This window comes from Pollachius pollachius (assembly GCF_949987615.1).
Source record: "Pollachius pollachius genome assembly, chromosome: 2".
NCBI lineage: Eukaryota > Metazoa > Chordata > Actinopteri > Gadiformes > Gadidae > Pollachius > Pollachius pollachius.
Genome location: NC_136935.1, coordinates 20,967,772 through 20,995,553, shown reverse-complemented (window position 1 = coordinate 20,995,553; position 27,782 = coordinate 20,967,772). Strand labels below are relative to the sequence as shown.

Below are 27,782 nucleotides of genomic sequence, written 5' to 3'. Positions count from 1 at the left end.
AGAGCCCCTGCTGAGGTGAAGGAGTTGGGAAAATAACCAATGCTTTCATGCCTGCACAATATCCGAAAGAAAACAACTGTTTCATTTGATTTTAAATAGATTCCGATAGAGATGTTGGCAAGGCAAAGCGACCCATGTGCCCATGTAGTTTAAGTGATTTTACTGCTGCAAACCTAAAATATTGGTAATGTTTAATAATATTAAAGTTGTTCTGAGGAGTATAGCGGCTATAAAAGGCAGCACAGTTTGGGCCAAAAGCGCACTGAGTCCAGCCGCCTAAAAGACTGGCAGACTGCTTCCTTCATGTTCAACAGATCAGGGAGGATAAGGTGTAAGCAAAGAGAATGTAGATAGGATTAGAAGGTTGGAGTTGTCGTGATAAGTAATAAATAAGGCCTAACGTGTGATACCCACTCAGCGATTATAAATCTTTGTAATGAGTTATTCTGGAGCCTATGTAAGGCAAAACAATATATTAACCGGCTTATTCTTATTAATAGAATTTTATTATGTTTATTGTTGTATAAAGGTTAATACATTCAAAGCACTTGTACAAGCCTTATAGGCACAGACGTGTGCGTACGAGTTGTCCATGAGGCCAAATGACGATGTGCCCTTTAGTAGCAGACCCATAATTAGTGTTAGGAGCGACAACTATGTGTCCTATGATGAATCCTGTGAAAAGGGTCTATTCAATGGATTTTAAATATATATAATCACTATTAGTATCCTGATGACGGGTGGTTTGAGGCAGTCTCCACTATAACCCTCTTGACTCTCCGTCTCTCCTCTGTTTAGACTATCCTTGGCGGTGGAACACTCCAGTGTCGATCAACTCCGCTCTGATTAAGTGGATCTATCTGCCCGATTTCTACACTGAGCCCAACTCACAAAATCTTATAGGTACTCAAATCAGGACCTAAATACTATACTCATAAGGAGCTGTTCCAATTGGCTGTGTACAATCATACATTTTCTGGAAACACAGCAAATGCTTATTTTAAACAAGCAACATGTTTCCTTATAATGCAGTTTTTTGGACTTGAGTGATGGATTAATTGAAGTGATGAGGCCATGTAAAACATGTTTATGGTTCATCCAACAGTGGTAGCAGCCAAAGGTTTTGTTACGTGTTGGACTTGATGCATGTGTTTGTGTGTCTACAGCGGATTTTGTCCTGTTGATGTGTGCCTCCCAGCAGTGGAAGGTGTTTGAGAATGAGCGGACAGAGGATTGGATGGTTCTTGCGGGGGAGAACACAGACTGTCCTGATCCCATGGAGAACCAACTATTTAATCCAACACCCAATTTCATCAACTGCAGGCAAAAAGCATCCTCTATTGAACTATTCACTTCATAATCTGTCCAACTATCAAACATTCATATGTATAATACTGCTTGGTGCACCAAGCCGGCCTGTCACTCACTCATCTGTCACTCTATATTTATATCATTTATATCATTCTGTACACTGCAACAAGTCTACGATCTGTACAAGATTCAGCTGTTCTCCTATATTGTTCCATAGTATTGACTCCTCTCTTGTTCACTTTGTTTCCCTCTGCTCATCCCAGGTGTTACCTCGACATGGCTAAAGTCCTGGTGTTCCGATACCTCTACTGGTTTGTGCTGTCAGTGGTCTTTGTCACAGGAGCGACAAGGATCTCTGTGTTCGGACTGGGTTATTTGCTGGCGTGTTTCTTCTTCTTTTTGTTTGGTACTCAGCTATTGGTCAAACCAGCAAGGGCCCGCCTTGCTGTGTGGGACTGCCTTATCATCTATAATGTAGGAGTTATCATTGCAAAGAATCTGTTATCGGTAAGTGAGGCCCTCAAAAAACCTCAAAAAACATACACAGGACACATCTACAGACCCAGATTACCCAGATTAAGTCCTTTTGTGTTTGGATGGTTATCAAAGTATTATTATCAAAGTACTTGAAATCATGGATTAAATTAAACCACATTTGTACCCGAACTAGGAATAATAGTTAATATACACATACTTATATATATATATATATATATATAATATTATGAAATAATCCTACTGACATATGTTGTTGTGTTTTGTTTGTGTTTTGAATGCAGATCCTGGCATGTGTATTTGTAGTTGAGATGCAGAAAGATTTTTGTTGGGTGATACAGCTCTTCAGTCTAGTTTGCACAGTGAAGGGTTATTATGACCGTAAGTACTGGTTTCCTCAAGCACTTCTATACCAATTGAATGACCCATTTTCTCATCCACTGACAACGTGACTTCTTGCATGATGCAATTCTGTGGACATCCTGTATTTCTTGCATTTCTATCTAAATGACACTTCAAGTGCTCTTTTTCACATGCATGTTATTTGAATTCCTTCCATCAGCCAAGTCTGTGGGCGACAAGACCTGCACCCTCCCAGTGGAGGAGGCGGGCATCATCTGGGACAGCATCTGTTTCCTCTTCCTGCTGCTCCAGAGGCGGGTCTTCCTCAGCTTCTACTACCTGCACGTGACAGCAGAGCTCCAGGCCTCCGCCAAACAGGCTTCAAGGTAAGAGTGGAAACCACCATTCCAGGTTGATTTTGGTTTGGTAAAAATATCTTAACAGACTTTTTTCAATTTAGAGACCCAGTCACTTCCTCAAATTCTGCAGGTAAAACATGCAGAATGTTTAACAGCATAGTATTCATTTATTTTTAGCATAACAGATTGAAGGCATTAACATTTTAAATTAGTTAAATAATAGTTGAGTGATGCGTAAGTGTAGTATGGATTGTAAGACAAAGACCACCTAAATGCTGTATTGCTTTGCTCCCAGGGGTTTTGAGCTGTTCAGAGCCAGTCTGGTGAAGGACATGACATTCCACCAGAAGGCTGAGGAGAAGTCGCTCTCACAGCTAAAGAGATCGTAAGGATGTTTTGTAGCTTCAGTGCCTCAGTTCTAGTGACATTCTTGAGAAGGTATCTACAAAGATTTGCTAAAATATATTATTCCTAATTGATATTATATTTAACAAACATTGACGCTCCTCTCGTAGCCACACAGGAATTGAAGAATTGTTATGTGTTGATGGATATTTTATTTTATTTTATTTTTTTATACAGCTATAAAATAAAATCGGATAACAATGTATGACGATGAAGCATCATCATGGGGATGGGAGTTGCTGATTTATTTATATAAAAGGAGAATCCCTCATGCTCCCTTGATCTATATTATTTTATCTGTGTTAAGCATGCAGAGGATCCGCTCCAGACAGAAGAAGTACCGAGCAGGACGTAGATCTTCTGGAGGTTCTCTGGAAGATGAAGCTGATGGTAAAGATTTAACTGTTTATGGAAAAACAATTCAGCTCATCGTGATGGATCTCAATGGTTTATAAATTGTTTATGGAGATTATTGAGGAATATGAAAACACAGCCATATTCTCTATGATGTAGTTGTTCACATGTTAAACAGAACCGCTGATCACAAGGGTCTGAAGCTCCATGAAGAAGTTCAAGCTGCCATCTTGGTATTTCTTGACCAAAACTTGTAGAATAACCAAGCAACCAGTTTTTATTGATTCAATAATAATGATGAATTAAAGCTGTAAGCAGCATTTTAAGGGTGCCAAGCCTAAACCCGACCAATTAGACCCTGTCAGACCATTAAGACCCTGACAGGCCATTAAAACCCTGACGCAGACCAATAAGACCCTGTCAGACCATTAAGACCTGACAGACCATTAAGACCTTGACGCAGACAATTAAGACCGTTTTTGTTTGCATACGGTTGACAACGCTGGAATAGCCTCAGCTTGGATCTGTTGAAGGGCAAACAAAATGTCATGACCGTACGTCAAAAGGCTGAGGAGTTATGATTCTTTAAAGTTTTCAATTGATCGCTTTAGTGCCCCCTATAGTCCTATTTTGATGAACTTTAGCCTGGTTAACCTTGACCTATGCTTCTTTAAATACACCAAGTTTGGTGATTATTGACTCAAGTTAACCCCGCCTTGAGTCATCTATCATTGATTTGGCTAATTTGGACGTCCAGTCGCCATTTTGTTACAGTTTCTGGGTTTCCTTGGAACATTTGCTGAAGATGAGGAAACACAAATGTCTACCGGATTTCATGACTGTAGAAGAAAAATTTCAGAAAATATGTCTGTCCAAAGTCTGCATTTTCAGTTAATTGATATAGCTCCCCCTATTGCCCGATCTGAGTACAATTTGGAGAGGTTGCATTTTCTGTCAATTGTTTTACTGCTCCCTATAGCCCGATATGCATACAATTTGAAGGGGTTCATCTTGACCCATGTTTCTTTGACTACACCAATTTTGATGAGGATTGGTTTAAGTTAACCTTGCCTTTTAGCATTAAGTTAATTTTGGACGATTCTGAGCCTCTGGCGGCCATGCTGTTTTGTCAATCAACTTCATTTTACTTAAGCTGTTGGAACTTTGGTCACCAACACCAACTAAGTTGGTCCCGCTCAAATCAAACATTCCGTCTATGAACTGTGGTGATTTTAGTCACAGGCCACGCCCATTTCGATGCCACGCCCTAATTGGAAATATGTTGAATCTTTCTTGTTCAAAATTTTTATATTTTATATAAAAATATATATATATATATATATATATATATATAAATATATATATATTTTATATTATATTTTACTTTTGTATTGGACTCAAGATCATAGGAGTCCACTTGGATGTTGGTATAAGCATTTTACACGTTTTAAACCACACCCTTTTTAGAAGTCAATGGCTCCTGGGTGCTTTAATCTTTATTGGACAGACTTCGCTTTATTTCAGATTGAAGAAATTGGTCCATAGATGATACGTGCTAAAGGATTTTTGTCTACGTCTGAAAACCTAGGATCCTTAGGGAATTGAGTGTTTATAACAAAATTCAAGATAGTCGTAAATCTATCCAAATAAAGTCAAGGTTCTTGAGGCATATTGGTTCAACATGAGGATATGCATGTGTAAACAAAGTTTCATGTCTACGTCAAAGCGGTTATGAGCTATGTTTGTTCAAAGTTTGCATTTTTGGACTGTTGCTATAGCGCCACCTGTTAATTTTGCGTCAGCCTCTACAGCTGTAGTAAGTTTCATAAAAATCGTGCAAGCGGTTTAGGCTGTGTAAGTCAAACGTGGAGGAATAATAATAATAATAATAATAAAACTAACAATTACATTAGGTTGCCTTCGCACTTTGTGCTTGGCACCCTAACTAGCAGCAGGTTGGTGGCTTGGATTGTGTGTGATATTATGTGAACCCCTCCTCAACACAGGGCATGTATTAAGTGGACATGCATGTATTAATGTTTACTGCTACAAATCGGACATGTATCTATCTATCTACTACTAATGTTATTAAAATATCAAAAGAGAAAAAATTCCATTAACCACAGAGAAAGATAACTAATTATTGGTTATTCACACTCACAGACCCTTCCTCCTGTCCAGACCCCAGAAGGAAGACCCCGAAGAGATGGCACCAGCCATGGATGCACCACGCTACCGGTCGGAGAACTTACATCTTTCATTTGAGTTATGCAAGTTGTGTTGCTCATTCAGACATGTGTTCTACACAAGCTTACACATGTTGCTGTTTAATCCCTGCAGTGCTCCACTCTGGCGAGTACTACCTGTTTGAGTCAGACAGTGAGGATGAGGAAGAGACGCCCTTTGAGGAGCAAACCCCTCAGAAGCAGACTGCATGTCAGGTTGGCACCTTTATTTATTCTGCAGCTTTTGAATACATGCTTCTGATTGGTCAAGAACATTCCGAATTTGTGCATTGTTTTCAATAATGGGACACCTATGCCTTTCAAAAGTTCCAAATCAATGCGCTGCAAATGCAACTTTGAGACAATGTTTGAATGTAACTATTGACCAGATTTTTCCATGATAACGTTAAAACTATATGCTGAAAACACAGCGGATGATTATAAATATGTAGAAAACAATCCTATTATTATGTTTGAAAGTAACTAATATCTAATATAAACTGTTGTATAATCTACGAGTTTCTATAAGTTTTAGGGAAAATATGTACATGGGTTGAACGTCCTCATAATCAAATCATTTTATTTAGTTTATTAGTAGAGAGCGTTAAGAGTTTAGAGCACTTTTGTTATGTTGACGCTATATGATTGTTGACATTTGTGGCCTTCAGCTGGCGTACCAGGCCTGGGTGACCAGTGTGAAGGCCGCTCTTCGCGACCGCCAGAGACGACAGCGAGAGCTGAGGCGGTTGGAGAGAGGAGACAAGAGCAAGGAAAGGGACAACAGAAGTAACGAAGAGGCTGGGCTGGAGTCTGGTACATCTGCAGATACACACCAAGACCACATAGTGAAAGAGCTTTACTGAATTCTATATCCAATCTATCCATTTTTTATCTTGTATTGTAAATTCAAATCATAAACCAAATGTCATTGTATCACTAAAGTTGATCAAAAATGTTTTATTTATATTTTCACAATGTGTTGCCTTATCCCTTTCACTGATCATTCAAATGAGAAATCATGCACGCACGCTTGCACACACTCACAAACACACTACTACAGAACAATTCTGCTCATGTGTGTTTGCCTGTGCTTCTATGTGTGTTAAGGTGACCATAATGTCTTTGAGGATCTGATCCAGGATGGACAGCAGTCAACTGAGCAGTCAGACTCTGGTAAGTATATATATATCTCCTGATATATTATCCTTTCTTAAACAACAGCCAGTTAAAGGTATTGCATATGTTAGGCTTTGTATGTTTTCTCCACATGACTTATGATTAATGTCGATGTTTAAAAAAACATCATGGCTGAATAGATTAGACGGCTTCTACGAACAAAGTTTCCTTATAGTTGCTGTAGATATGATTCAAGACTTGTATAAAACAACTTTTAAAGCTAAAACAACAAAATTATCCCCTCCATTTTCATTTACATGTACATTTAGTGCATTTGGCAGATGCATTTATCCAAAGCGACTTACAATATGTACATTTGTCAGAAGAAAGAGAAACCACAATATATGGCTGTCTGTACAGTAAGGATGTTCATAGAACCAAGTGCCAAGCACTAACAAATATTACGGTTAACTCATTCCCCGTATACGACAAAGATAACTAGGATCCCTCTCTGCTCCCCACCTCCCTAAGTTTCTGCGCTATTGACAGACTATATAGATTCCCTGAACCAATCAGGAAAGAGATGCCCTGATCAGTCAGCAATTAGCCGGGAGTGGTCTGAATTTATAATTATATATTATTGATAGGCGCCGTCAACCGGAAACAAATATTCTCACAGCGCATTTCACTCACGACTAGCTAAAGGACAGCTATTCTGTTTCTAACAAATCCAGCCGTACATCTACTCAGTAGCTGTAGGATGTGTGAGGTGTGACCCTCTGTCTTCTGCTTCATGTTGATGTGCAGGTCATGGAGCAGTGGTCCAAAGGATCCTGGATATCCTGAGGTTCTTATGGGCCATCATGTTGGCGATGGTGGACGGGCTGTCTGAGTGGCTCAATCTGTTGACTAAACAGTACAGGGATACTTCTACTGTTCTGTGCAAAGAACGCTACCTGCACATACACAAGATAGGACAGGTAATGTTCACAGACAATACCAGAAGGGTGTTAAACATAAACTACTCTGCTCCATTGCGTGGCCCGTAAATCTGCTTTCCCCTTCCAGCCGGGGACCACAGCAGAGCCTTCAGGGGACAATCTCTCTGAGGACGGGGACACACTGGAGAACAGCTTGAATGAGACAGATGCAGGAACAAACAAGTGAGCCTGTCTGTCCCAGGTTTCTTCAAACAACAATTAAACAGAGAAATAATAGTTATAACAATAACAAAATCAACAACAACAATCAATAATATATTAAAATACGAAAAATACTTTGGGAAACCATAACACTGCTAGCCCTTATCATATATATATATATATATATATATATATATATATATATATATATATACTTGTAAATATATATATATATATATATATATATATATATATATATATATATATATATATATATATATACATATATACATACATACATACATACATACATACATACATACATACATACATACATACATACAGTGGTTTAAGTGGGATTTGGCAGGTGGGGGAACTCTCAAATTTTGTGTCGGCGCAACAAAGAATGACTCACCATGTAACAACATATTGGGTATTGTGTATTATTTTTTGACTCTATCGTATCGGATACGATAGAGTCACTTTCGTTCCGAGTATCACACAACTTAATTGCTTGATATTTAATGTTTTTTCTTTGGTCCAGCTATACTTATATGGCAATATGCAAACATTGCTGAACACCACAATATGGAACACAACCTTGCTTTCCCAATTTTAATTCAAAAATAAAAATGTGAAGTCCAAAACGGACTCATATTTTAAACACCCCAAAATGTTTGGAGACAAGAACAAAAAATCACAACCTAGGTAGAGTTTTCTGTATCATTAAACATAACAGTATAAACCACCAAACAATAATGTGGCTATGTTCATACAGTCGCATACAGTCAAAATAGCTCCCAGACTGACTGGTACTATGACTTATTTGTCACGGTTTTTCTTTTTAGACAGGCTGTGTGACCTTCTTGTGAGAACCAATTTTTTAACATATCTCTGTGGATTCCACTGTTCAACAGGAGGCCCAACCAAAGAAATAAAAATCAACGCTTACACCTTAGGTTATCCATTCCTAATTTAACTAGGCCAGGGATGGGCAACTTTCATGATTAAGAGGGCCAACATTTTTCATTATCACCATCAGAGGGCCACATGACCGCGCACTTCAACTAATTGGATATGAGAGTAGGTACCAATAATTCAAAATCAGAACAAAATATGTGCATATATAAGTCTTATTCAGTGGCGGCTGGTGATAGCATTTGTCTGTGGCGCATAGTCAATAGGAGGGTCTCGGGGTCCTCCCCCAGAAAATTTTGAATTTGGTAGATGTGATGTCCTGTATTCTGGTAACTCTAATCCTAAAAAATCATTCAGATTCATAGCTTAAGTATGTTAATTCAACCAACATACATTCATTTTCCATGCTGAAATCCTTTTTTAACACGTCTATACTCTTGTTAAATTTCCCATGGCATGCTACTTTATGGATGCTTTAGGGCCCCTAACACAGTATTTGAAGACGTTCCCGAAATTCTGCTGTGGTGCAGAATTACAGCCACTACGAGCTAGTCGCACATTGAGCTTTCCCCCAAACGCTTTACTGCAAATGAGGAGGAGAGAGGCGGGTCAAGGAGGAGGGTGGGGGTGTGGCCCTGGGCAGCTTGCGGCCACGGTACCATGCGCTCTGTTTTCAGTGGATGTATCGCAATGGCGAGGCGCACACAGCCTTTGGCCGTGTTCTGTAAATATTCTAGAACACTCCAGGTGCTCCGGCGGGAATCCTGGAGCTCTATATCTAAATGATATCATATTGTACATAGATCTATATCTTATAATATATATGATCACGGCCAAAAGCTGTGTGCGCCTCCAGACAATATTATGAATCTCAAACGACTGCATCGGGTTCTCCGACGTCTCTGGTTCTTCCACGTCCAAAACATCAATCTGAAGTAGACTGAACCACGGCATGGAGGAGAAAGGGATTGTTGCCTGTGATTGCTGGCCGCAATTGTCTCCTGCCGGAGCCTCGTGCAGCGCTTAGGCACCAACGCCTCCTGCAGCGGGCAGCGCCGAGGCGGTGGTCCCTTGGCAGCGGGCAGCGGGAGGCGGGGCTCAAGCGGGAGACAATCGCGGGCAACAATCCCTTTCTCCTCCATGTCGTGGTTCATGTACAAAGCCAAAGTTTCTTTCCCCCAATTCTTTCTTTACCATGGCTGAGATAACTCCCACTATGAGTCTTGTTGTGGAAATACCAGAGACGAGAGTCCGACATGTTATGCGCCATAACACCAACAGCAGAACGGTTATCCAAATAACAGAAGAAGTGTACAACACTTGCGTTACAGTGTGTGTAATCACATACACACACACACATGTGGCACTCGCACGGTCGTAGCTCATTGTCTCATTGGCGGGCCAAATTCTCTGGGCGGGCAAGGCAGAGAAAGGGGAGGTAACTTGGCCCCTTATGGAAACATATGGGGCCACATTCCAAATCAGCACGCCTGAGCTTCCATATTTTCAAAGGCGAGCAGGGTACCTAGTGCTCGTTTTACACCGAACGCAAGTTTTAGCCATGTGGGGACGATAGGCAGGCTAGGGGAACTCATATTAAAGTTAGAAAACCTCATAAAGTGAGATTTTCATGCCATGGGACCTTTTAAGAGTAACAACAGCCACATGAGTGATTAGTATTCTTTCAGTGCAAAGGGCTCACATACATCATCATTCAATGATGATGAAAACTGAAAAACAGTGGCCCAACATTAAGTGCAACAACTACCATTATATTCAGTGCAGTTTTGGTATATGTAGTGGTGACTTAAGTTGAAATTACTTTCATGACTGTTATTGTTTCTAAGCAAACTAGACACATGGGTTTGCCTTTGAATTCTATGAACAGATACTCTGCCTTTCATCTTGACTGAAAGGTACGGTTTTCTTTATCGAGTTTTCTGTAAAATTCTAATCATATATTAATTTATCGGAGGTACCGGAACACAGTTCCGGAGCGTTCCGGTACACTTTAACCCCTGTATATATATACATAGATAATTTGTCCTCCCCTTGTCTCTCAGTTTCCTGGCCATCACAGGTTGGTTCACAGTACAACCAGCAGTAAATGCTGGTGGAACTAAGCAGTCATCAGAATCCACATCGTGCAGCACCGTGAAGCTGGCAGTAGAGCCACAGGGGGGCCACAAGCAACACAGACACTCCAGAACAGCCAGTGAAATGCTGGGAGAAAGGTAAGGGAAGGTCGCTAACTTTCTCAGTGGATGGATAAAGGACTCCTCCGTAGTGCATGGATAGAAGCATACGTCAATGAAAAGATTTGTACGAGTGGATTTGTGATAGATTTGGGATAGATTTGTGACGTGAAACCAACTAACTCAGATCTGTCTCTGCAGTTCTCAGTTCTTCATCGAGGAGTTGGAGCAAAGCAGGGACTTCTACGCCAAGCAGAACCGCCTCTTAAAGCTCCTGTTTGCCTTGTACAGCCTGTTGGCTGCCAACTCAGAGCTGGTCTGCTATTTAATAATAGTGCTCAATAATGTGGTCTCGGCCTCGGCCATATCCCTTGTCCTTCCCATACTCGTATTTCTGTGGGCCATGCTAGCTGTCCCACGACCCACCAAGAAATTCTGGATGACGGCTATTATCTACACAGAGGTACGTGGAAAATGGAAAGGCATGTATGGATGTTGTGGTCAATTGTATTGATCAATGTTACTGTCATAATTGTCAGAATAATGCTTTGGCTTGTACTAATACACAGTGCTTGTGTGAACAGAAGCTCGGTCATTCACCAATATGCTAAATGTTGATCTTTCAACAGGTGATGGTGGTGGTCAAGTACCTGTTTCAGTTTGGCTTCTTTCCATGGAATAGTGTTTATGAGATGACTTTAAACGAGGACAAGCCCTTCTTTACACCGCGGATCTTGGGCCTTGAGAAGACAGACAACTACATCCGATACGATCTGTTACAACTACTAGCACTCTTCTTCCACAGGTCTTTGCTGATGGTGAGTAACTGTTCATATCTGATAACTGATCATATTATCTAGGTCAAACGTGTGTCTTCTTTTGGTCTCCGAGCAAAGCACTCAGGCTTTGATTAAGGGCATGCTCACTTTAGTCATTTGCATGCACGCTTTAGAGGGTGCCGGCCGCTCTAATAAACACACACCCACACTTTACTGAAGTGCACGCCCTGAAGCTTCAATGCACCGTTGACAAAAATATAGTAAAGTCATATAAATAATTGATTGGTCAAGTAATTGACTATACAATTTGATACAAAAGTTAAGCTCCACTATGGATCACGGTTGTTGGATTTGTTGGGCCTAACCTTAAGAAGAGCTGCAACACGCTGCACTCAGATGCATGGACAACAGTAACCTTGTGTTCCTCTTCCATAGCGCTACGGCCTGTGGGACCAGGAGGGCCCGCTGGAGGAGAACCCAGCGGCCAACGAGGACGGCATGGACAGAGAACGGCAAGGAAGGGAGAAGGAGGAAGCAGCAAGGGGATCAGATGAAGACGTTTTTCAGAGAGGAGTAGAGAACAAGGACACCAATGAATCCGACTTGACCGACCAGCAAGGCCCAGCCCTGATTCAGTCAGAAAAGGCTTGTACTGTTTTCTTAAAAACACAAGTGACACAGGATGATGATGATAGTGAGAGGCTCCTATACTGCATACTGAGCTAGTTGTGTTTGATCTGATGGGAGTTATCTTTATTGAATCCCAAACCGTGTCCAATCAATCCAGGATGAACACCGTGACCCTGCTGTTGTTATTGGACACACCCAAGAGATACCTGCCACTGGACCGCAGGATGGTTTGGAAACCCCTGCTGGTCCAGAGAACACCAAGCTAGAGGGAGAAGGACACACAGAAAAGACTGAACCGAGAAAGAGAAGCAGACTCCGTTTCCGGAAGGCCAAACGAAAGACGAGCAACGGTATTCATCTACGATATCTTGGAGGCTACATTGGTTTTAGGAAGCTATATTTCTCTATATATATACTTATATCTCACATATATGCGTGTGAATATATGTGTGTGTGTGTTTGTGTGTCATGTGTGTCTGTTAACTTTCTAACTCTCATGTAGATTTGCTAACAGAAGCTTCACAGCCAATCAAGGAGCCGGTTAAGAAGAAGGGGGAGAGCAGACGAGCTGAGAGACTTTTAGCTGCAGGACAGAAGATAAAGCATGTGTTAGTCTCCCGGTGAGTTGAACCCTCACTGAAAAGACTCAAGACTCACTTGTTCAGAGTTCACCTAGACTCTGTATAGCAAATCCCTCCCACCCCTCCTACGCACTTATTGTATGTTGTATGTCCTGGCATTTAATGTACGCACTTTCGCAGGCTTGGTTCTGAACATCCTTACTGTACAGACAGCGATAGATTGTTTCTCTGTCTTCTGACAAATGTTCTTATTGTAAATCGCTTTGGAATAAAAGCGTCTGCTAAATGCCCTGAATGTAAATGTAAATGTAGCTCACACTTTGTAAATACCTGCTGTTGTGAGTTCCCTTCATACTACGAGAAGTTTGTACACTATGACCTTTTTGTATAAGGCTAATGCAACAGGAAATATAATTAGTTGTTATTTGTTGCCTTTCTTATCCTCTAGCGTTCAGGATGTTTACAGACCTGCCCGCTGTTTCTTTGTGAATATCCTCCACACGGAATACCGTGCAGCTACAGACGTCTACGCTCTCATGTTCCTGACAGACGTGGTTGACTTTATCATCATTGTGTTTGGATTCTGGGCGTTTGGCGTGAGTATTAAACCAAAGTAGTAAACCGTTTCTATTTTCATCTGTGTTCTATTTTTTTGCAACATTCTTCAATGGCTTCATTCTGCCATTTTTCCTGCCCGGGTCCTCTGTTTACCGTCGGTCTCTCAGTCTGTGATCTTACATGAGTGGGCCAACACAGTGGTTGGTTGGTTTTTCCCTGTGTATTTCTGGTCTGTTGTATGGGACTGTTACTGCTGCATGCACTACCTTAACTCTTCTACCAGCAGATGTTTGTTCCATATGTTACGGTCCCAAACGTTAGGCAGGGAGAAGTAATAACTATAACTATAACTATAACTCATAATGGAAAAGATGTTGCTAGGAATACACAGATAACCTGTTAGCCCTCTATCCCAGAGAGGTGTGGAGGTGTTGGGTGGTACAGACAGAGGTGTGGAGGTGTTGGGTGGTGCAGACAGAGAGGTGTAGAGGAGTTGGGTGGTGCAGGCAGAGAGGTGTTGGGTGATGCAGACAGAGAGGTGTGGAGGAGTTGGGTGGTGCAGATAGAGCGGTGTGGAGGTGTTGGGTGGTGCAGGCAGAGAGGTGTGGAGGTGTTGGGTGGTGCAGACAGAGAGTTGTGGAGGAGTTGGGTGGTGCAGACAGAGGTGTGGAGGAGTTGGGTGGTGCCGACAGGTGTGGAGTCGTTGGGTGGTGCAGACAGAGGTGTGGAGGTGTTGGGTGGTGCAGACAGAGAGGTGTGGAGGAGTTGGGTGGGGCAGATAGAGAGGTGTGGAGGAGTTGGGTGGTGCAGACAGAGGTGTGGAGGAGTTGGGTGGTGCAGACAGAGGTGTGGAGGAGTTGGGTGGTGCAGACAGGTGTGGAGGTGTTGGGTGGTGCAGACAGAGTTGTGGAGGAGTTGGGTGATGCAGACAGAGGTGTGGAGGAGTTGGGTGGTGCAGACAGGTGTGGAGGTGTTGGGTGGTGCAGACAGAGAGGTGTGGAGGTGTTGGGTGGTGCAGACAGAGGTGTGGAGGAGTTGGGTGGTGCAGACAGGTGTGGAGGTGTTGGGTGGTGCAGACAGGTGTGGAGGTGTTGGGTGGTGCAGACAGAGAGGTGTGGAGGTGTTGGGTGGTGCAGACAGTTGTGGAGGTGTTGGGTGGTGCAGACAGAGAGGTGTGGAGGTGTTGGGTGGTGCAGACAGAGGTGTGGAGGAGTTGGGTGGTGCAGACAGAGGTGTGGAGGAGTTGGGTGGTGCAGACAGGTGTGGAGGTGTTGGGTGGTGCAGACAGAGTTGTGGAGGAGTTGGGTGGTGCAGACAGAGAGGTGTGGAGGAGTTGGGTGGTGCAGACAGGTGTGGAGGAGTTGGGTGGTGCAGACAGAGGTGTGGAGGAGTTGGGTGGTGCAGACAGGTGTGGAGGTGTTGGGTGGTGCAGACAGAGTTGTGGAGGAGTTGGGTGGTGCAGACAGAGGTGTGGAGGAGTTGGGTGGTGCAGACAGGTGTGGAGGTGTTGGGTGGTGCAGACAGGTGTCGAGGTGTTGGGTGGTGCAGACAGAGAGGTGTGGAGGTGTTGGGTGGTGCAGACAGAGAAATGTGGAGGTATTGGGTGGTGCAAACTGAGAGTTGGAGATGTTGGGTTGTGCAGACAGAGGGGTGGAGGTGTTGGGTGGTGCAGACAGAGAGGTGGAGGTGTTGGGTGGGGCAGACAGAGAGGTGTGGAGGTGTGGAGGTGTTGGGTGGTGCAGACAGAGAGGTGGAGGTGTTGGGTGGTGCAGACAGAGAGTTGTGGAGGTCTTGGGTGGGGCAGACAAGAGAGGTGGAGGTGTTAGGTGGTGCAGACAGAGGGGTGGAGGTGTCCGGTGGTGCAGACAGAGAGGCAAGGAGAAGGAGGCAGACAAGGGAGGACTTTGCAAGCTGTAGCTAACGGCACTGATTTCAAATGTACGTTGTGGATGAAAAACAAAGTAGTAGGAAGCATGAGAGTAGCATCTTCATGAGCTATGGTTCTGTTTATTAAGGAGCATAGAGGGAACAGGCATAGACACCATCATAACACAATGATTGAATACGCTTATTGCTAAACTGTCTCCCCAGAAACACAGCGCTGCAGCAGACATCGCCTCCTCTCTGTCGGACGACCAAGTCCCCGAGGCCTTCCTGGTGATGCTGCTCATCCAGTTCAGCACCATGATCATCGACAGAGCTCTGTACCTCCGCAAGACTGTACTGGGAAAGCTCATATTTCAGGTGAGAGTGCAGATTTTCAGGTAGACCATACGATATATATATTTTATATATATACCTAGATATTTGGCTAAGCAAAGATAATTATCGGTTATTTTTGGTTAAAAAATATCATTTGAACATTAAAGGTAACACTAAAATTTGTTAATCTTTTGAAAAAAGGTTCTTGCTTCAGGTGACTTCCTAACAAATTACACTCTTCTTTCGCTCCTATAGATTATCTTGGTGTTTGGTATTCACCTGTGGATGTTCTTTATTCTTCCTGCAGTCACTGAGAGGTGCGTACAAAACAATCAAGTAGCTCATACAAATTTGGGTCAAATTGTTATTGTTAAAAACATAATTAATTGTACAGTGCACCATTTGTTTTCAATCTTTAAATAGAGAAGCTTTTTAAAAGTTTTAAATGTTATTACAGTGTAATAATAATAAAAAATACTAATGCTACTCTCTCTCTCGCTCTCTCTCTCTCTCTCTCTCTCTCTCTTTCTCAGGATGTTTAACCAGAATTTCGTGGCCCAACTCTGGTACTTTGTCAAGTGCATCTACTTCGGCCTGTCTGCCTATCAGATCCGGTGTGGATACCCCACCCGAATTCTGGGCAATTTCCTTACCAAGGGATACAACCACCTCAACCTTTTTCTGTTCCAAGGGTGAGGATAGATGCAAGTATGAATAGGAAAGAGTTCTGCCAGTTGTTGCTGTGTCCCCCTAAAACAAATAAAAAAATATATTATTAGTTGACGAAAAAACACTAAGGTGACTGACTTTACTACTTTACAACTGACTTTTAGGGGGCAAATTCTAAAAATATGTTTCCATGATCTTTTCCATGATTGTGTAAAGGTTCCGACTCGTTCCATTCCTTGTTGAGCTGCGTGCTGTCATGGATTGGGTGTGGACTGACACAACCTTGTCTCTGTCAAATTGGATGTGTGTTGAAGATATCTACGCAAATATCTTCATAATTAAGTGCAGCCGTGAGACAGAGAAGGTAAGGAACTGTGTACCCTCCTGTCCTGGCTTAGGTCTAGCTTTACATTGAAGCCTCTGTCTAGGCAGAAATCTGTGTTTTCTTTCAGGTACGTTAGTGTTTATTGCCTGTTATAAAATTGTGAGGGACCACACACAAAACGGCATGTAATCATACATTCTACATGTTTTAACCTGTCGTGATTGGAGCGTAGCGGTGTGGAGTGCTTTGGCCTCATCAGCACACCACACACCACCAATACCATTAACAACCAACCCTGATCCACACTCTACAATCAAACACGACATGAGACTAAACCATGGACGTAAACATAGCTGGATGCATGTGTCCGTCAAGCTTTGATCTGTAGTCTGCCAAAGATTTTCTTTCCAAGCTCAGGGGCCTCCTCGGTTTGGTAGGGCCTGGATGGGCAAGATTTACGGAGTTTAAAGGTGGTGATTTGTCTTATATAATCGTCAACATAGTAATCTATGCCTTTTCATCACTGTTACTGAAAGAAGTCCCCAATTTAGAGGAAGAAGGGGTAAAATCCTTATTTTGGCCATTCTCCCCAAACACTACGTGAACGTTAAAAACAGGTGGCATTCTTTTCATTCTTCTTTTTAATCACATAGTGTCCAAATTCCATGTGAAACAGTGGTTTCACTTGCTTTTTGAGGCAAGTTTGATAGTCGGTTATCCAGTTCTCGATCTCTCTGAATGAGCCCCTGGACTGTCTGGACACTGCCATACGTAGGGCTCGGCATTCCCACAGAAAAGACACAATCTCCTGATCTCCTGCTGCTTGGCCTCCGACCAGAACGTCTCCAGTCCCTCCCCCTCTGTCCTGGGGCCCCCGAGCAGAGCTCCCCTCTGTCAGCGTTTACCTCGAGCCAGTAGCCAAGGTCCACCGGTTGTAAGGGTTCAGGCTGTTGTTGTTGAGGTGACCTAGAACATGAAGATGCTCCACAAAGCTTACCCAAGAGCCAATCCACATCATTTCATAATTTCCATCTCTTTGAGCCCTTCCAGCAATGTTGCAAAGGGTCAAGCTCTTGCGGCAATCTTGCTCTGTGCGAGTTGATGGGGCTGTGCCTATCGCCACTCTATCCCCTTCATGGCAGCAGTGAAGGGCTGCAAATAATGCCTACAAGGCTTGTAAATGGGCTTCCTCTAGAACGTAGCGCTGCATGAGTACACTATAAGGTTCAGTATGGCAAATTAGTTGGTGATCCAGTGCCATTTTCAACTCCCTCTGTCTATCTTTGGGCATGTTAGTTAGTTCAGGTATTGAAACTAGCTCAGCAATGGTGGCTAGAGAGTTTATGGAGAGTCTTCTGCAACACAGGATACAATGACTGATGGCAGGCTGTGTCAGGCTGGGCTGGCACAGGCTGATAAGGGGCTCGGCCGAGTGTATACAGCTGGTAGGCTGGGGGAGCCTGTGGAGCAGGATGTACTTGGTGAGGTGATTGTGTACTCAGCTGCTGAGGCATTGATAAGATGACTGCTGATACGCTGACTGCGCTGCGATGCCAGCGGAAGGCGGAAACACTGTCTTTAGGAGCACAGTAGGTGTGTGTGTAGTTAATGTGGCTGGCCAGACACTTGGTTGATAGAAGACCTGCCGATGCATGATGGCTGGGTGTTGGCTCACTGGCCGGAGAAGTGGAGCAGTGGTGATAGGCTGGAGGTTAAGGTGGAGCAGTGATGATAGGCTGTGGGGGTTAAGGTGGAGCAGTGATGATAGGCTGTGGGGGTTAGCGTGGAGGTTAAGATGGAGCAGCGTGATACGGGGGGGGATAGTTTGATGCGGAATAGTTTGATACTGAATATAAATGTGTCAATAAATATATTTTAAATAATATTTAAAGGACCCCCTCAAACTTTCCAAATGAATATTTTCAGGGGAGCTCAAGTCTCATTGGCTCCCTGGTTCCCCCGTATTGTTACCCTGGATAAAGGCATTTCCAAGAGATGAAGGAAACAATGACAAGGAACTGAAGGGCTGCATTCAAGTAGTTATTATCCAAATGCAACAACCAACATTTTAAAGGTTTTTAAGTACTAACAATATATAATGTCAATAAACACAAATGGGTAATTGGATTGTTTGAAGGAAATTTTCAGAGCAGTTTTTCCAACTGGACCCTTTTTTAATAATTCGATAACTTTGGGTCTAATGGCGCAATTCCCCCAGTTTCTTTTGCGTATTATGACCGCAGTTTTCTGCACAATACTGGATACATGTCAAGAATTGTTGTCAGCATTAGTCCCTTGGAGCCGATATGATCGGAAAACAGGGTCCAGTTTAAATATCCAGAGGTTTTCCTTTAACTAGACCCTAGAGAAAATACCTTACACACACCATAACACAGCCACATGAGTGAATGTGAGAACGTACATTAATGAGGTCTGCACCAGGCGCAGGCATACAGAAAACACACCAAAGCAACAAATATAGTAGCATATATGGAAGGTAAATGTGCACTACATCCACTATATATCCCTCCAATCTCGAGGACGGGAATGTTTGTTTTTGTTTGTGTTTGTTTGTTGTTTGATGAACATGTTTTTTCTTTTTTTGTCAGAAATACCCCCAGCCTAAAGGGCAGAAGAAGAAGAAGATAGTGAAATACGGAATGGGCGGACTGATCATTTTCTTCCTGATATGCATTATTTGGTTCCCACTTCTCTTCATCTCATTGGTCAGATCTGTGGTGGGTGTGGTCAACCATCCCATCGATGTGACTGTGACAGTGAAGCTCGGAGGTTATGAGGTAATGATTAAATATATGATGGTTCTTTTGTTAACCCCATATCTATAATGAATCTAGACCGTGTTGATATCATTCGGCCAACGGCTGAATGATTTTTTGTGGCTAAACATGACACACATCTGAAGCGGTGTTAACTTTGTGCAACAAACCAGACAACAGTAATATAATTGACACTAATACAATACCAATGGACATAGTTTAAGTAGCCACATACAGTGTCTTCTTCCATACACCTTACATAACGACCACAGCTTCAAATAACTTTCAACATTCTTAATTAGAGTGTTTGAGATCTGTAAAGTAAAATCAAATAGATATGACCATGAAATCCCAGAGCTTAATATGTTTGATGCACGCATACATGACTGAAGACAATGTTTGGTCCATGGGATTTCCTGGCAGGTAAGTGTTTGATGTGAGTGAAGGTCTCCCCTCCCCGATAACAACCCTTTGTCCATCATCTTGTAGCTACATACCTATATCTTTCTGAGGGTGGAACTTGTGTGTTCCAGCCCCTGTTCACTATGAGTGCTCAGCAGCAGTCCATCCAGCCCTTCTCTGAGGCAGACTATGACAGACTTACAACACTTTTTGGAGACAACGCTGTAAGTATCCATGCTTTAGATTGCTTTCTGCTATCCATCTCACGATGCATGATAGTGTCCTTTGTGAGGTTATTTTTCTTCTGGCAATTCGATTTAACTTATATATAGTCACTGAAATCGACCAATCTCCAATCTACGTTTGAATGTTGTGTGGTTTTGTAGGTCGCCATGCAGTTCATAACGTTCTACAGTTCTGAGGACATCGTGACAGCCCGGATCGAGGGGAGCTCGGGGTCGGTGTGGAGGATCAGCCCCCCCAGCCGACAGGAGGTAGTAAAGGAGCTGATGGGGAGTCCTGGTGATCTAACGCTGCGGCTTGCATGGAACTTTCAGAGGTAAACAACACATCAGATCAATGAGTAGAGCAGCAATAGCAGCAGCTATTGAATGTCATACTTAGTTATAGTACTAAGTTGTGTAGCATCTTATCCCAAATATCTTTGTTGTATACAGGGAATGGGTTAACCAATTGATTGTTAGTGCTTGTCACTTGGTTCTATGAACATCCTTACTGTACCGACAGATATATATTGTTGTGCTAAATGCCCTAAATGTAAATGTAGGTATTGTACATTGTGACCAAACCTAGGGTTAAGTTATGTGGTGTGAGAAGTAATAAATTAAAATTGAAACGTATAAAAACATATATTTTTAACATTATTATTGATTTTTCCAAATTGGAAGTCACTTCAACCCCACAGTCAACTCCTCATCTCTGTGTATCTGCCTCCTACAGAGACTTGGGTAAAGGTGGGACTGTTGAACACTCGTTTGACAAACACTCCATAAACCTGGAGCCAGGAAACCCAGTCAGAGCGGACCTGGCTTCACTACTGGTTGGCAACCGCACTGAGCCTGTGTAGGTCATGTTGGCAGAAATGTGTATGTATGTGCATGCAAACATGTTAGTATAACATGCTTAGAAAGCAAAAACAGCAGGTTGAACACATTTCTTAGCTTACACAGTTAACTTGACATCTTTGTTTGAATCTTCCTCTTCTGAGAATCCATAATTAGGAAGATTTATTGGGCATATATTTTATAGCCTGGCATTGGCAGATGAATTGCACACTGCAATTATTCCAGAACCTCTCGATCATTTTTTTGATTTCCCTGGACGTGGTTAACAGGTTAGACCAAAAGGCCTCTGGGCGGTATTTCAGATCAACTAAACAGGGGACGCAGCGCTGAGAGAAGATTTTTTATTTTTATTTATGTACAGTCATATTTATCCCTTCATTGTATTAATCCCGCCTAACGATGGATAAAGGTGGATCTATAGTCGGTCCATCTCGTACCGGGGAGAACTCTTTTTGTATGGGAGGGGAGCCAGAGCCTATCTGCACAGCTAATTATACATTGTGAGATTTGTCTGGTTTCCAGGCTTCATATTTCAGGGTTGCATTTTATTTCTGAATTCTGTGTCTGATGACCTTTCAATTTAAATCTTTCCAGGCGTATTTCTCATATGTTCCCCAATTACATCCGGGCCCCGAATGGCGCTGAGGCCAAGCCGGTGACCCAGCTCTATGAAGGTCAGAGTCATCCTTAATATCACATGTTCCTATTTACATCACAGGAGCAATGTGCAGCAAAATAATAAATCCAATTTTTACCCCAAGTTAGTCTCAACTTGTAAGCCGCTTTGAATGTACTAGTGCAGTGCCTGTTGGGAATGGGCCGGTTGCCTGGCCTCCCGTATCGCTGCTGGCAGCTTTCTGGAGAGGCGCTCAGTCAAACATCTACACTCGACCCCTTGGATTCCATCGAATTAACTCTTGTTTAGTTAACTGAAGGATTTGCAAACAAACAGAAACTACGCTCATTATAGTAAGAGTAATATTAGAGTACTGTATCCAGAAGTAGAGTCCCATACTGTGGTTCAGACTGTGAGCCGGGGAGTGTGTGGGCATATTTAGTGTCATCTGTCCAGAGCCATGAAGCCTAGTGCTGTGCAGCTGGCTGTTGGTTTTGTTTGTTCATATTTATTCATATCGAACAACATCTCCAAATAAGTCAACATTACCCCAACAGTAAACATGCCAAATGGGCAGTAGATCAGACAAACAGATCTACAGATGAGGACATACCTACACACGTACACACACGATAACACGCTTTATTGGTCTACTATTCAGATAAAATAAGATGTTCTCTTTACATTCAATATGGGAATTATTAAACTTGAACATTCATTGTTTATATCCGTTAATAAGTATGTGCAACACATTGACTTTGGATCATGAATGATCGTTCATCTGCTGCAGTGTTTTTCATAAACATATTATTGATTTTCTTTTCAGGGGATGAGGATGGGTACCAGAATGTGACTCTGTCCCTCATGAGCGACAGGTCCTTAAACCGCAGTGGGACCCAGGAGTGGTGGGACATTGCCATCGATGACTGTAAACCTTCCACAGGCAGCTGTCGCGTGTTGCCCATGATCATATTTAATGACAAAGTCAGTCCGCCGAGCTTGGGTTTCCTTGCTGGATACGGGTAAAGATCAAATGTATACAGGTCACACAACAGACATACTTCACCACAAAAGGGGCTGTGCCATGTATTGAGGAACAGTACATTATGTCTATGCTCCTCTGTTCAAACCACTCCATTCCTTGCAGAATCATGGGTCTGTATGTGTCGGTGGTCCTGGTGATTGGAAAGTTTGTCCGCGGGTTCTTCAGTGAGATCTCCCACTCCATCATGTTTGAGGAACTTCCCTGTGTGGATCGCATCCTAAAGTTGTGCACTGACATATTCCTGGTGAGTGTATGCGCACATAAAACCATACAAGACGCGCACTAAAACAAACTGCAGTGCATTGAACTGCTAAATACTGAGATAACCTGAAACCCCCATCCAATTGAGACCCAACCCTAGATCGTATGTTAAAGATCCCATATCATGCTTCTTGCAATAATTGCATTTGGGGGTACTACTACAATAGGGTTACATGCCTGTATGTTAGAAATATCCTGTTTTATTCTCACACTGTATTCAAATAAAAAATAATTTCATCATCTTTCAAAAACTTTCTGTTTTGTATCATGCCGCTTTAAGGCCCCCCCTCCCGCGTAGTCCAGTCTGCTGTGATTGTTCAGCACGCCCACTCTGTTGCGATTGGTCGAATGCTTTGAACGTGTGTCAGCAAATTCAATACCCTGAGAAGTTTTAAACATTGCGGGTGGCCGGGAGGCGGGACTTCTACTCTTAAGCACCGCCCACTGCACTTATTAAGGGGCGTTCTCGGTGGGCGCGAATACTCCCCCTGGCTCCGGCTTAGATCTTTCTAGCTTAGCAGACGTAAAACATGTATACATGCGTCATATAACAGTCTAAAGTCTAAAGCAAAGGGAAAAGTCAAAAAAGCATGATATCACCCCTTTAATGGTTGGTTGTATTTATGTCCAGGTCCGTGAGACAGGAGAACTGGAGCTGGAGGAGGAGCTCTACTCAAAACTCATCTTCCTGTACCGCTCCCCGGAGACCATGATCAAATGGACCAGAGACATGCAAGTCAGGGGTCGAAGAAGAAACTGACCCTTTAATTTAAAGAAGTATTTATGAAACAGTACAATGAATAACAAAAAATGCAGTGCATTTACAACAGAATGTAAGCAGACATGAAAGGACGTATGAATTATTTCCTAGATGCCCTCTTGCAACCATCATTTGGATTCTTGTGGATTCATGGTGTTTTTTTATTCATTTTCTATTTTTTGTATTCAGACTCAAATGAATAAGGGGACAAAAAATAAATGCATAATAGACTAGCTGTGAACATTTCAAAATGAGAATGGCGATTTTATCGATAAAATAATAAAGTTAATATTTTTATGGTTGATAAATTCCTCCTGAAAGGAGGACTTTATGAAGTGAAAACAATGCAAATAAATGAAATGCAACATTTGTCAGGTTGGTTATGTTTAAGAAAGATATGAAGAAGATTGTTCTGGTTAGAATAACTATTAACAAAGGGAATAAATGTATTGCAGATGTAGACATCTTGTATAGATATGGATACCAAACGATTCGGATAATTTAATATTTTTCAGTGCAAAGCCCACTAATAATAATAATAATACATTTTATTTGTAAAGCACTGTTCATAAAATAATCTCATAGTGCTACAGAAACCGAAAGCAAAATAACAAAACACTAAGGGCAATAACACATTCAAATCCAGTGATAAAATACATTAATAAAAAACAGCTAAAAGAGGAGTTGAAGTGCAGATTGAATTTTGAAAAATCGAAGGACAACGTAAGAACGCCTGCTTGAACTAAAAGGTTTTTAGCCCTTTTTCAAAAGTGTCCACAGACTGGGGTTTTCGCAGATGTTCAGGGAGGGAGTTCCAGATGTGAGGGTCAGCGGAGCAGAAGGTCTCCCATGGTGCGAAGTCTTGTGCAGGGCTGATGGAGGTTTGTGCTCCGGGACCGGAGGTTATGGGTGGATGAGTGAGGTGTAAGGAGGTCTTCGAGGTATTGCGGGGCGTTGCTGTAGATGCAAAGGTGGGTGATGAGGGTGATCTTGTATTGAATTCTTGAGGTTATGGGGAGCCAGTGGAGGTTCTGAAGAACGGGGGTGATGTGCTCTTATTTGCAGATTATCATCAGAGTTCAGGCAGCGCAGTTCTGAATGAATTGAAGTTTCTGAAGGTGTTTATTGGGTATACCGATGAGCAGGCTGTTACAGCAATCAAGCCTGGAGGAGATTAAGGCGTGGACGAGTTTCTTTGCGTCAGAGAAAGTGAGGAAGGGGCGGAGTTTAGAAATGTTCTTGATATGGAAAAAGCAGGTTTTGTGCAGATGTTTGATGTGGTTTGCAAAGGTCAGTTGTGGGTCCAGCTTCACACCGAGGTTGGTAACTGTGGTTAAGAGGGGGATGTCTTGACCGGAGAAGGAGTTTGTGGTTATGGGTGATGACTGGACCTGATGAGGGGTGCCAATTTGTATGGCTTTAGTTTTTTTATGGACCAAATAAATACTTTGCTTTAAAATTAAATGAACATAACCACCAGCCGTGGAAGGGGCTGGACAGTTGACTATGAAATCAGGAAGTCCTGCAGCGCGCATTCAGCCATGTGATTGGACAGAATCTCCTCAAACGTTGGTAGATTGGGTAAAGCATAGTCCTAACCTAATCTGATAGAATATTGTTATGCGGCTTAGAAGCCACGGCTGTTTGTGTCTTCCAGTTTATAACGCCCGGTGGAAGGAAACAAAGGTACAGGTTATCCACCCGGGATCTGGTCTGACCAGGTCTTCAGACAGTAATGAGAAATTTAAAGTAACATATTATACCACCAGGTTTGAGTGTGATTAGCCGTAACAAGCCGTTTTTGAAAATCAGCCTCTTCTGACATCACAAGTGGGCGTGTCCAACTAGATGTACGACGGATAGATGAGCAACATTTGCTACAGTCCACTGGGTAGGCTGGTAGACTGATCCATCCAGCACATATCTAGGTGGACACGCCTAGATGTGTCAACTCGAAAAAACAACTCGGACGATTTTCAAACCTCTTCTTACATCAGAAGTGGGCGTGTCCACCTAGATGAGGTATATTATCACCTTTAATGAAATTAAATGAACAGAACATTTTGTTGTACATGATAATGATGACAAACCAAAGGCACACTTTAACTTTCTTTTGAAGTGCTGATGCATCAATAAAGTAAAAGGAAGACGGAAACGATTTTCAAAAGACTACTTAAATGACCAACAACGGGTCGTAGACCTACAGGAAGTGATGCAAACACAGAATGGGAAGGGACACAGAATTACTTAGGAGTGAGATAAAGACATCTGATCTCTTGTTTATGAATCAGGCCATTAAGGCTTACTAGAATACTAGAGATATACATCCAGCCCCACCGGTTTATGTAATTAATAGGTGACCTAGGCGTCAAAGACACTTGGGAGTGTGCTAGAAACTTGGGGTCAGTTTTATATGAAAGAGGGTCTCAAGGACAAGTATGTTTATAAATGTGGGGGCTGTATCCTAGTAGGTAGTAAAAAGCCTCAGATAATGCTGTATCTCATGACCTCTCACCCTGTGGCCCAACTCTGGGATTCTGAGACTTCATTCTTTTCACAGCTCCCAGCTTACCATTCCTAGAACAGCTCCTTCTCCTTGCTGTCATATACAAAAAATACTTTAGAAGACTGAAACTCTCTAAACCTGTATTGAGTCGGTTCAGAGTGTGGTCCAGCAAAGCATGTGAGCGACTTTGCGCCTGGTTGGATAGGGCAGGCTGTGACCAGGACTTCGAGTGGGTGGGTGATGACACAGATACTGTGTCATCGTTCATTGGCTTCTACGAGGAGGTGTGTGTCCTCTTCCGCTCCTGGAATTCTTACAACAACAACAAGCCCTGGTTCTCACCCCAACTCAAGCGGCTGAGGTGGGCGAAGGAGGCAGCCAGGCGTGGCGGGTACAGTGACCTGTTCAGGCAGGCCAAGTACAGGTTCGGCAAAGCGGCGAAGGAGGCAAAGCGTCGCTATGCCGAGAGACTGCAGCAGCAGCAGCTGTCGGAGGGGGAATCCCTCCTCCGTCTGGAAAGGCCTCAAGAAGATCACCAATTACAGAACTAAGTCCCCATTGACAGCCTCCCCCTCGCCCCTTCCCTCCACCCCCCCAGGTCACAACCACCCTTGCTGCCCCCTGCTACTCCTCCCCTACCCCCTCCCTCTACCTCCCTCGCCTCTCCTTCCCCTCCCCTTTTTCCCCTCTCTGTGCCTCTCTGAGAGTAGGTGAGGTGGCAGGTGAGAGTCAGAATCGCCGGAATGCGGCCGGCCTGGATTCTGTCTCTTCCTCCGCCCTGAAGCACTGTGCCAACCAGTTGGCCCCGGTATTTACCTACATCTTTAACGCCTCACTGAAGCTGTGTCGCGTCCCGGCATGCTTTAAGGCTTTAATCATCAACCCCATCCCCAAGAAGGCCAAGGTCACAGGCCTGAATGACTAGATTAGATTAGATTAGATAAACTTTAATGTCTGTTTACGCAGAAATTTGTCTTGCATTACACATCTCTTCAATCCTCATAGCAAGACATAAAAACAGCACATAAAAACATTTACACAACATTTAAGAGCCCAAGAGTCCATACACACAGATAAGTCCATAAGAGTCAGGGGTTTCACAGTCCAATAAATTAAAGGCCATAGATGTCTCTGGGGTGTGTATAGTGATATTGGGAGTGTGTAGCGTGTTTGCATGTGAGATGTATGTGGAGCCTACATTACTCTTCTCTGTTGGTTGAGCAATGATACGGAATGAAGGAGAAAAGAGTGTTTATATTTGTTTCTCCTGCAGCTAGGCATTCTAAAGCATCTTCCGGACGGCAGGAGCTGATACTCTTTATTTAAGACGTGAGAGGCCACAGAACCAAACTGACTGGAGCAGATGTGTGTTGAACTGTGCCAAAAATTACCTCCTCTGTTTTGATGGGATTCATTGTGAGGACATTTTGCTCTTGCCATTGGACCAATCTCTTCACACTCTCATAGTAGAGATCAGGCTGCATCCCCTCTGTCATCAGTGCCGTATCATCTGAAAATTTGATGAGGTATTGGTCAGGGGTACTGATGGTGCAATCGTTGGTATAGATTGTGAAAAGCACTGGTGAGCTCACACATCCTTGTGGTGCTCCACTGCTCGTTGTGACGAGGGGGGAGAGCGTCTTGTTAACTCTGACCAGCTGTTGCCTACGGATGAGGAAAGAGTGGTACCAATGAATAAGGTATGGATTAATGTCTAACTGTTG

General features: G+C 42.9%; 1 protein-coding gene across 1 annotated transcript in view; it reads left to right on the top strand.

The window, feature by feature from the left end:
- The window catches only part of piezo1 (piezo type mechanosensitive ion channel component 1 (Er blood group)), a 74,226-nt gene extending 50,060 nt beyond the window's left edge, over nt 1-24,166 (top strand). The window contains exons 23-54 of the mRNA XM_079758900.1: nt 799-903; nt 1,167-1,323; nt 1,575-1,818; nt 2,091-2,187; nt 2,369-2,534; nt 2,803-2,892; nt 3,220-3,302; nt 5,430-5,504; nt 5,607-5,707; nt 6,160-6,304; nt 6,599-6,664; nt 7,415-7,587; nt 7,676-7,770; nt 10,731-10,901; nt 11,064-11,325; nt 11,492-11,680; nt 12,077-12,286; nt 12,429-12,621; nt 12,774-12,891; nt 13,301-13,448; nt 15,502-15,654; nt 15,868-15,929; nt 16,146-16,304; nt 16,498-16,645; nt 19,216-19,404; nt 19,917-20,009; nt 20,172-20,344; nt 20,746-20,868; nt 21,465-21,544; nt 22,313-22,508; nt 22,634-22,775; nt 23,424-24,166. Of these exons, the coding sequence (XP_079615026.1) occupies nt 799-903; nt 1,167-1,323; nt 1,575-1,818; nt 2,091-2,187; nt 2,369-2,534; nt 2,803-2,892; nt 3,220-3,302; nt 5,430-5,504; nt 5,607-5,707; nt 6,160-6,304; nt 6,599-6,664; nt 7,415-7,587; nt 7,676-7,770; nt 10,731-10,901; nt 11,064-11,325; nt 11,492-11,680; nt 12,077-12,286; nt 12,429-12,621; nt 12,774-12,891; nt 13,301-13,448; nt 15,502-15,654; nt 15,868-15,929; nt 16,146-16,304; nt 16,498-16,645; nt 19,216-19,404; nt 19,917-20,009; nt 20,172-20,344; nt 20,746-20,868; nt 21,465-21,544; nt 22,313-22,508; nt 22,634-22,775; nt 23,424-23,552 (4,535 nt within the window). The 3' untranslated portion in view covers nt 23,553-24,166. The remainder of the gene's footprint in view (nt 1-798; nt 904-1,166; nt 1,324-1,574; nt 1,819-2,090; nt 2,188-2,368; nt 2,535-2,802; nt 2,893-3,219; nt 3,303-5,429; nt 5,505-5,606; nt 5,708-6,159; nt 6,305-6,598; nt 6,665-7,414; nt 7,588-7,675; nt 7,771-10,730; nt 10,902-11,063; nt 11,326-11,491; nt 11,681-12,076; nt 12,287-12,428; nt 12,622-12,773; nt 12,892-13,300; nt 13,449-15,501; nt 15,655-15,867; nt 15,930-16,145; nt 16,305-16,497; nt 16,646-19,215; nt 19,405-19,916; nt 20,010-20,171; nt 20,345-20,745; nt 20,869-21,464; nt 21,545-22,312; nt 22,509-22,633; nt 22,776-23,423) is intronic.
- Nucleotides 24,167-27,782: the final 3,616 nt, after the last annotated feature.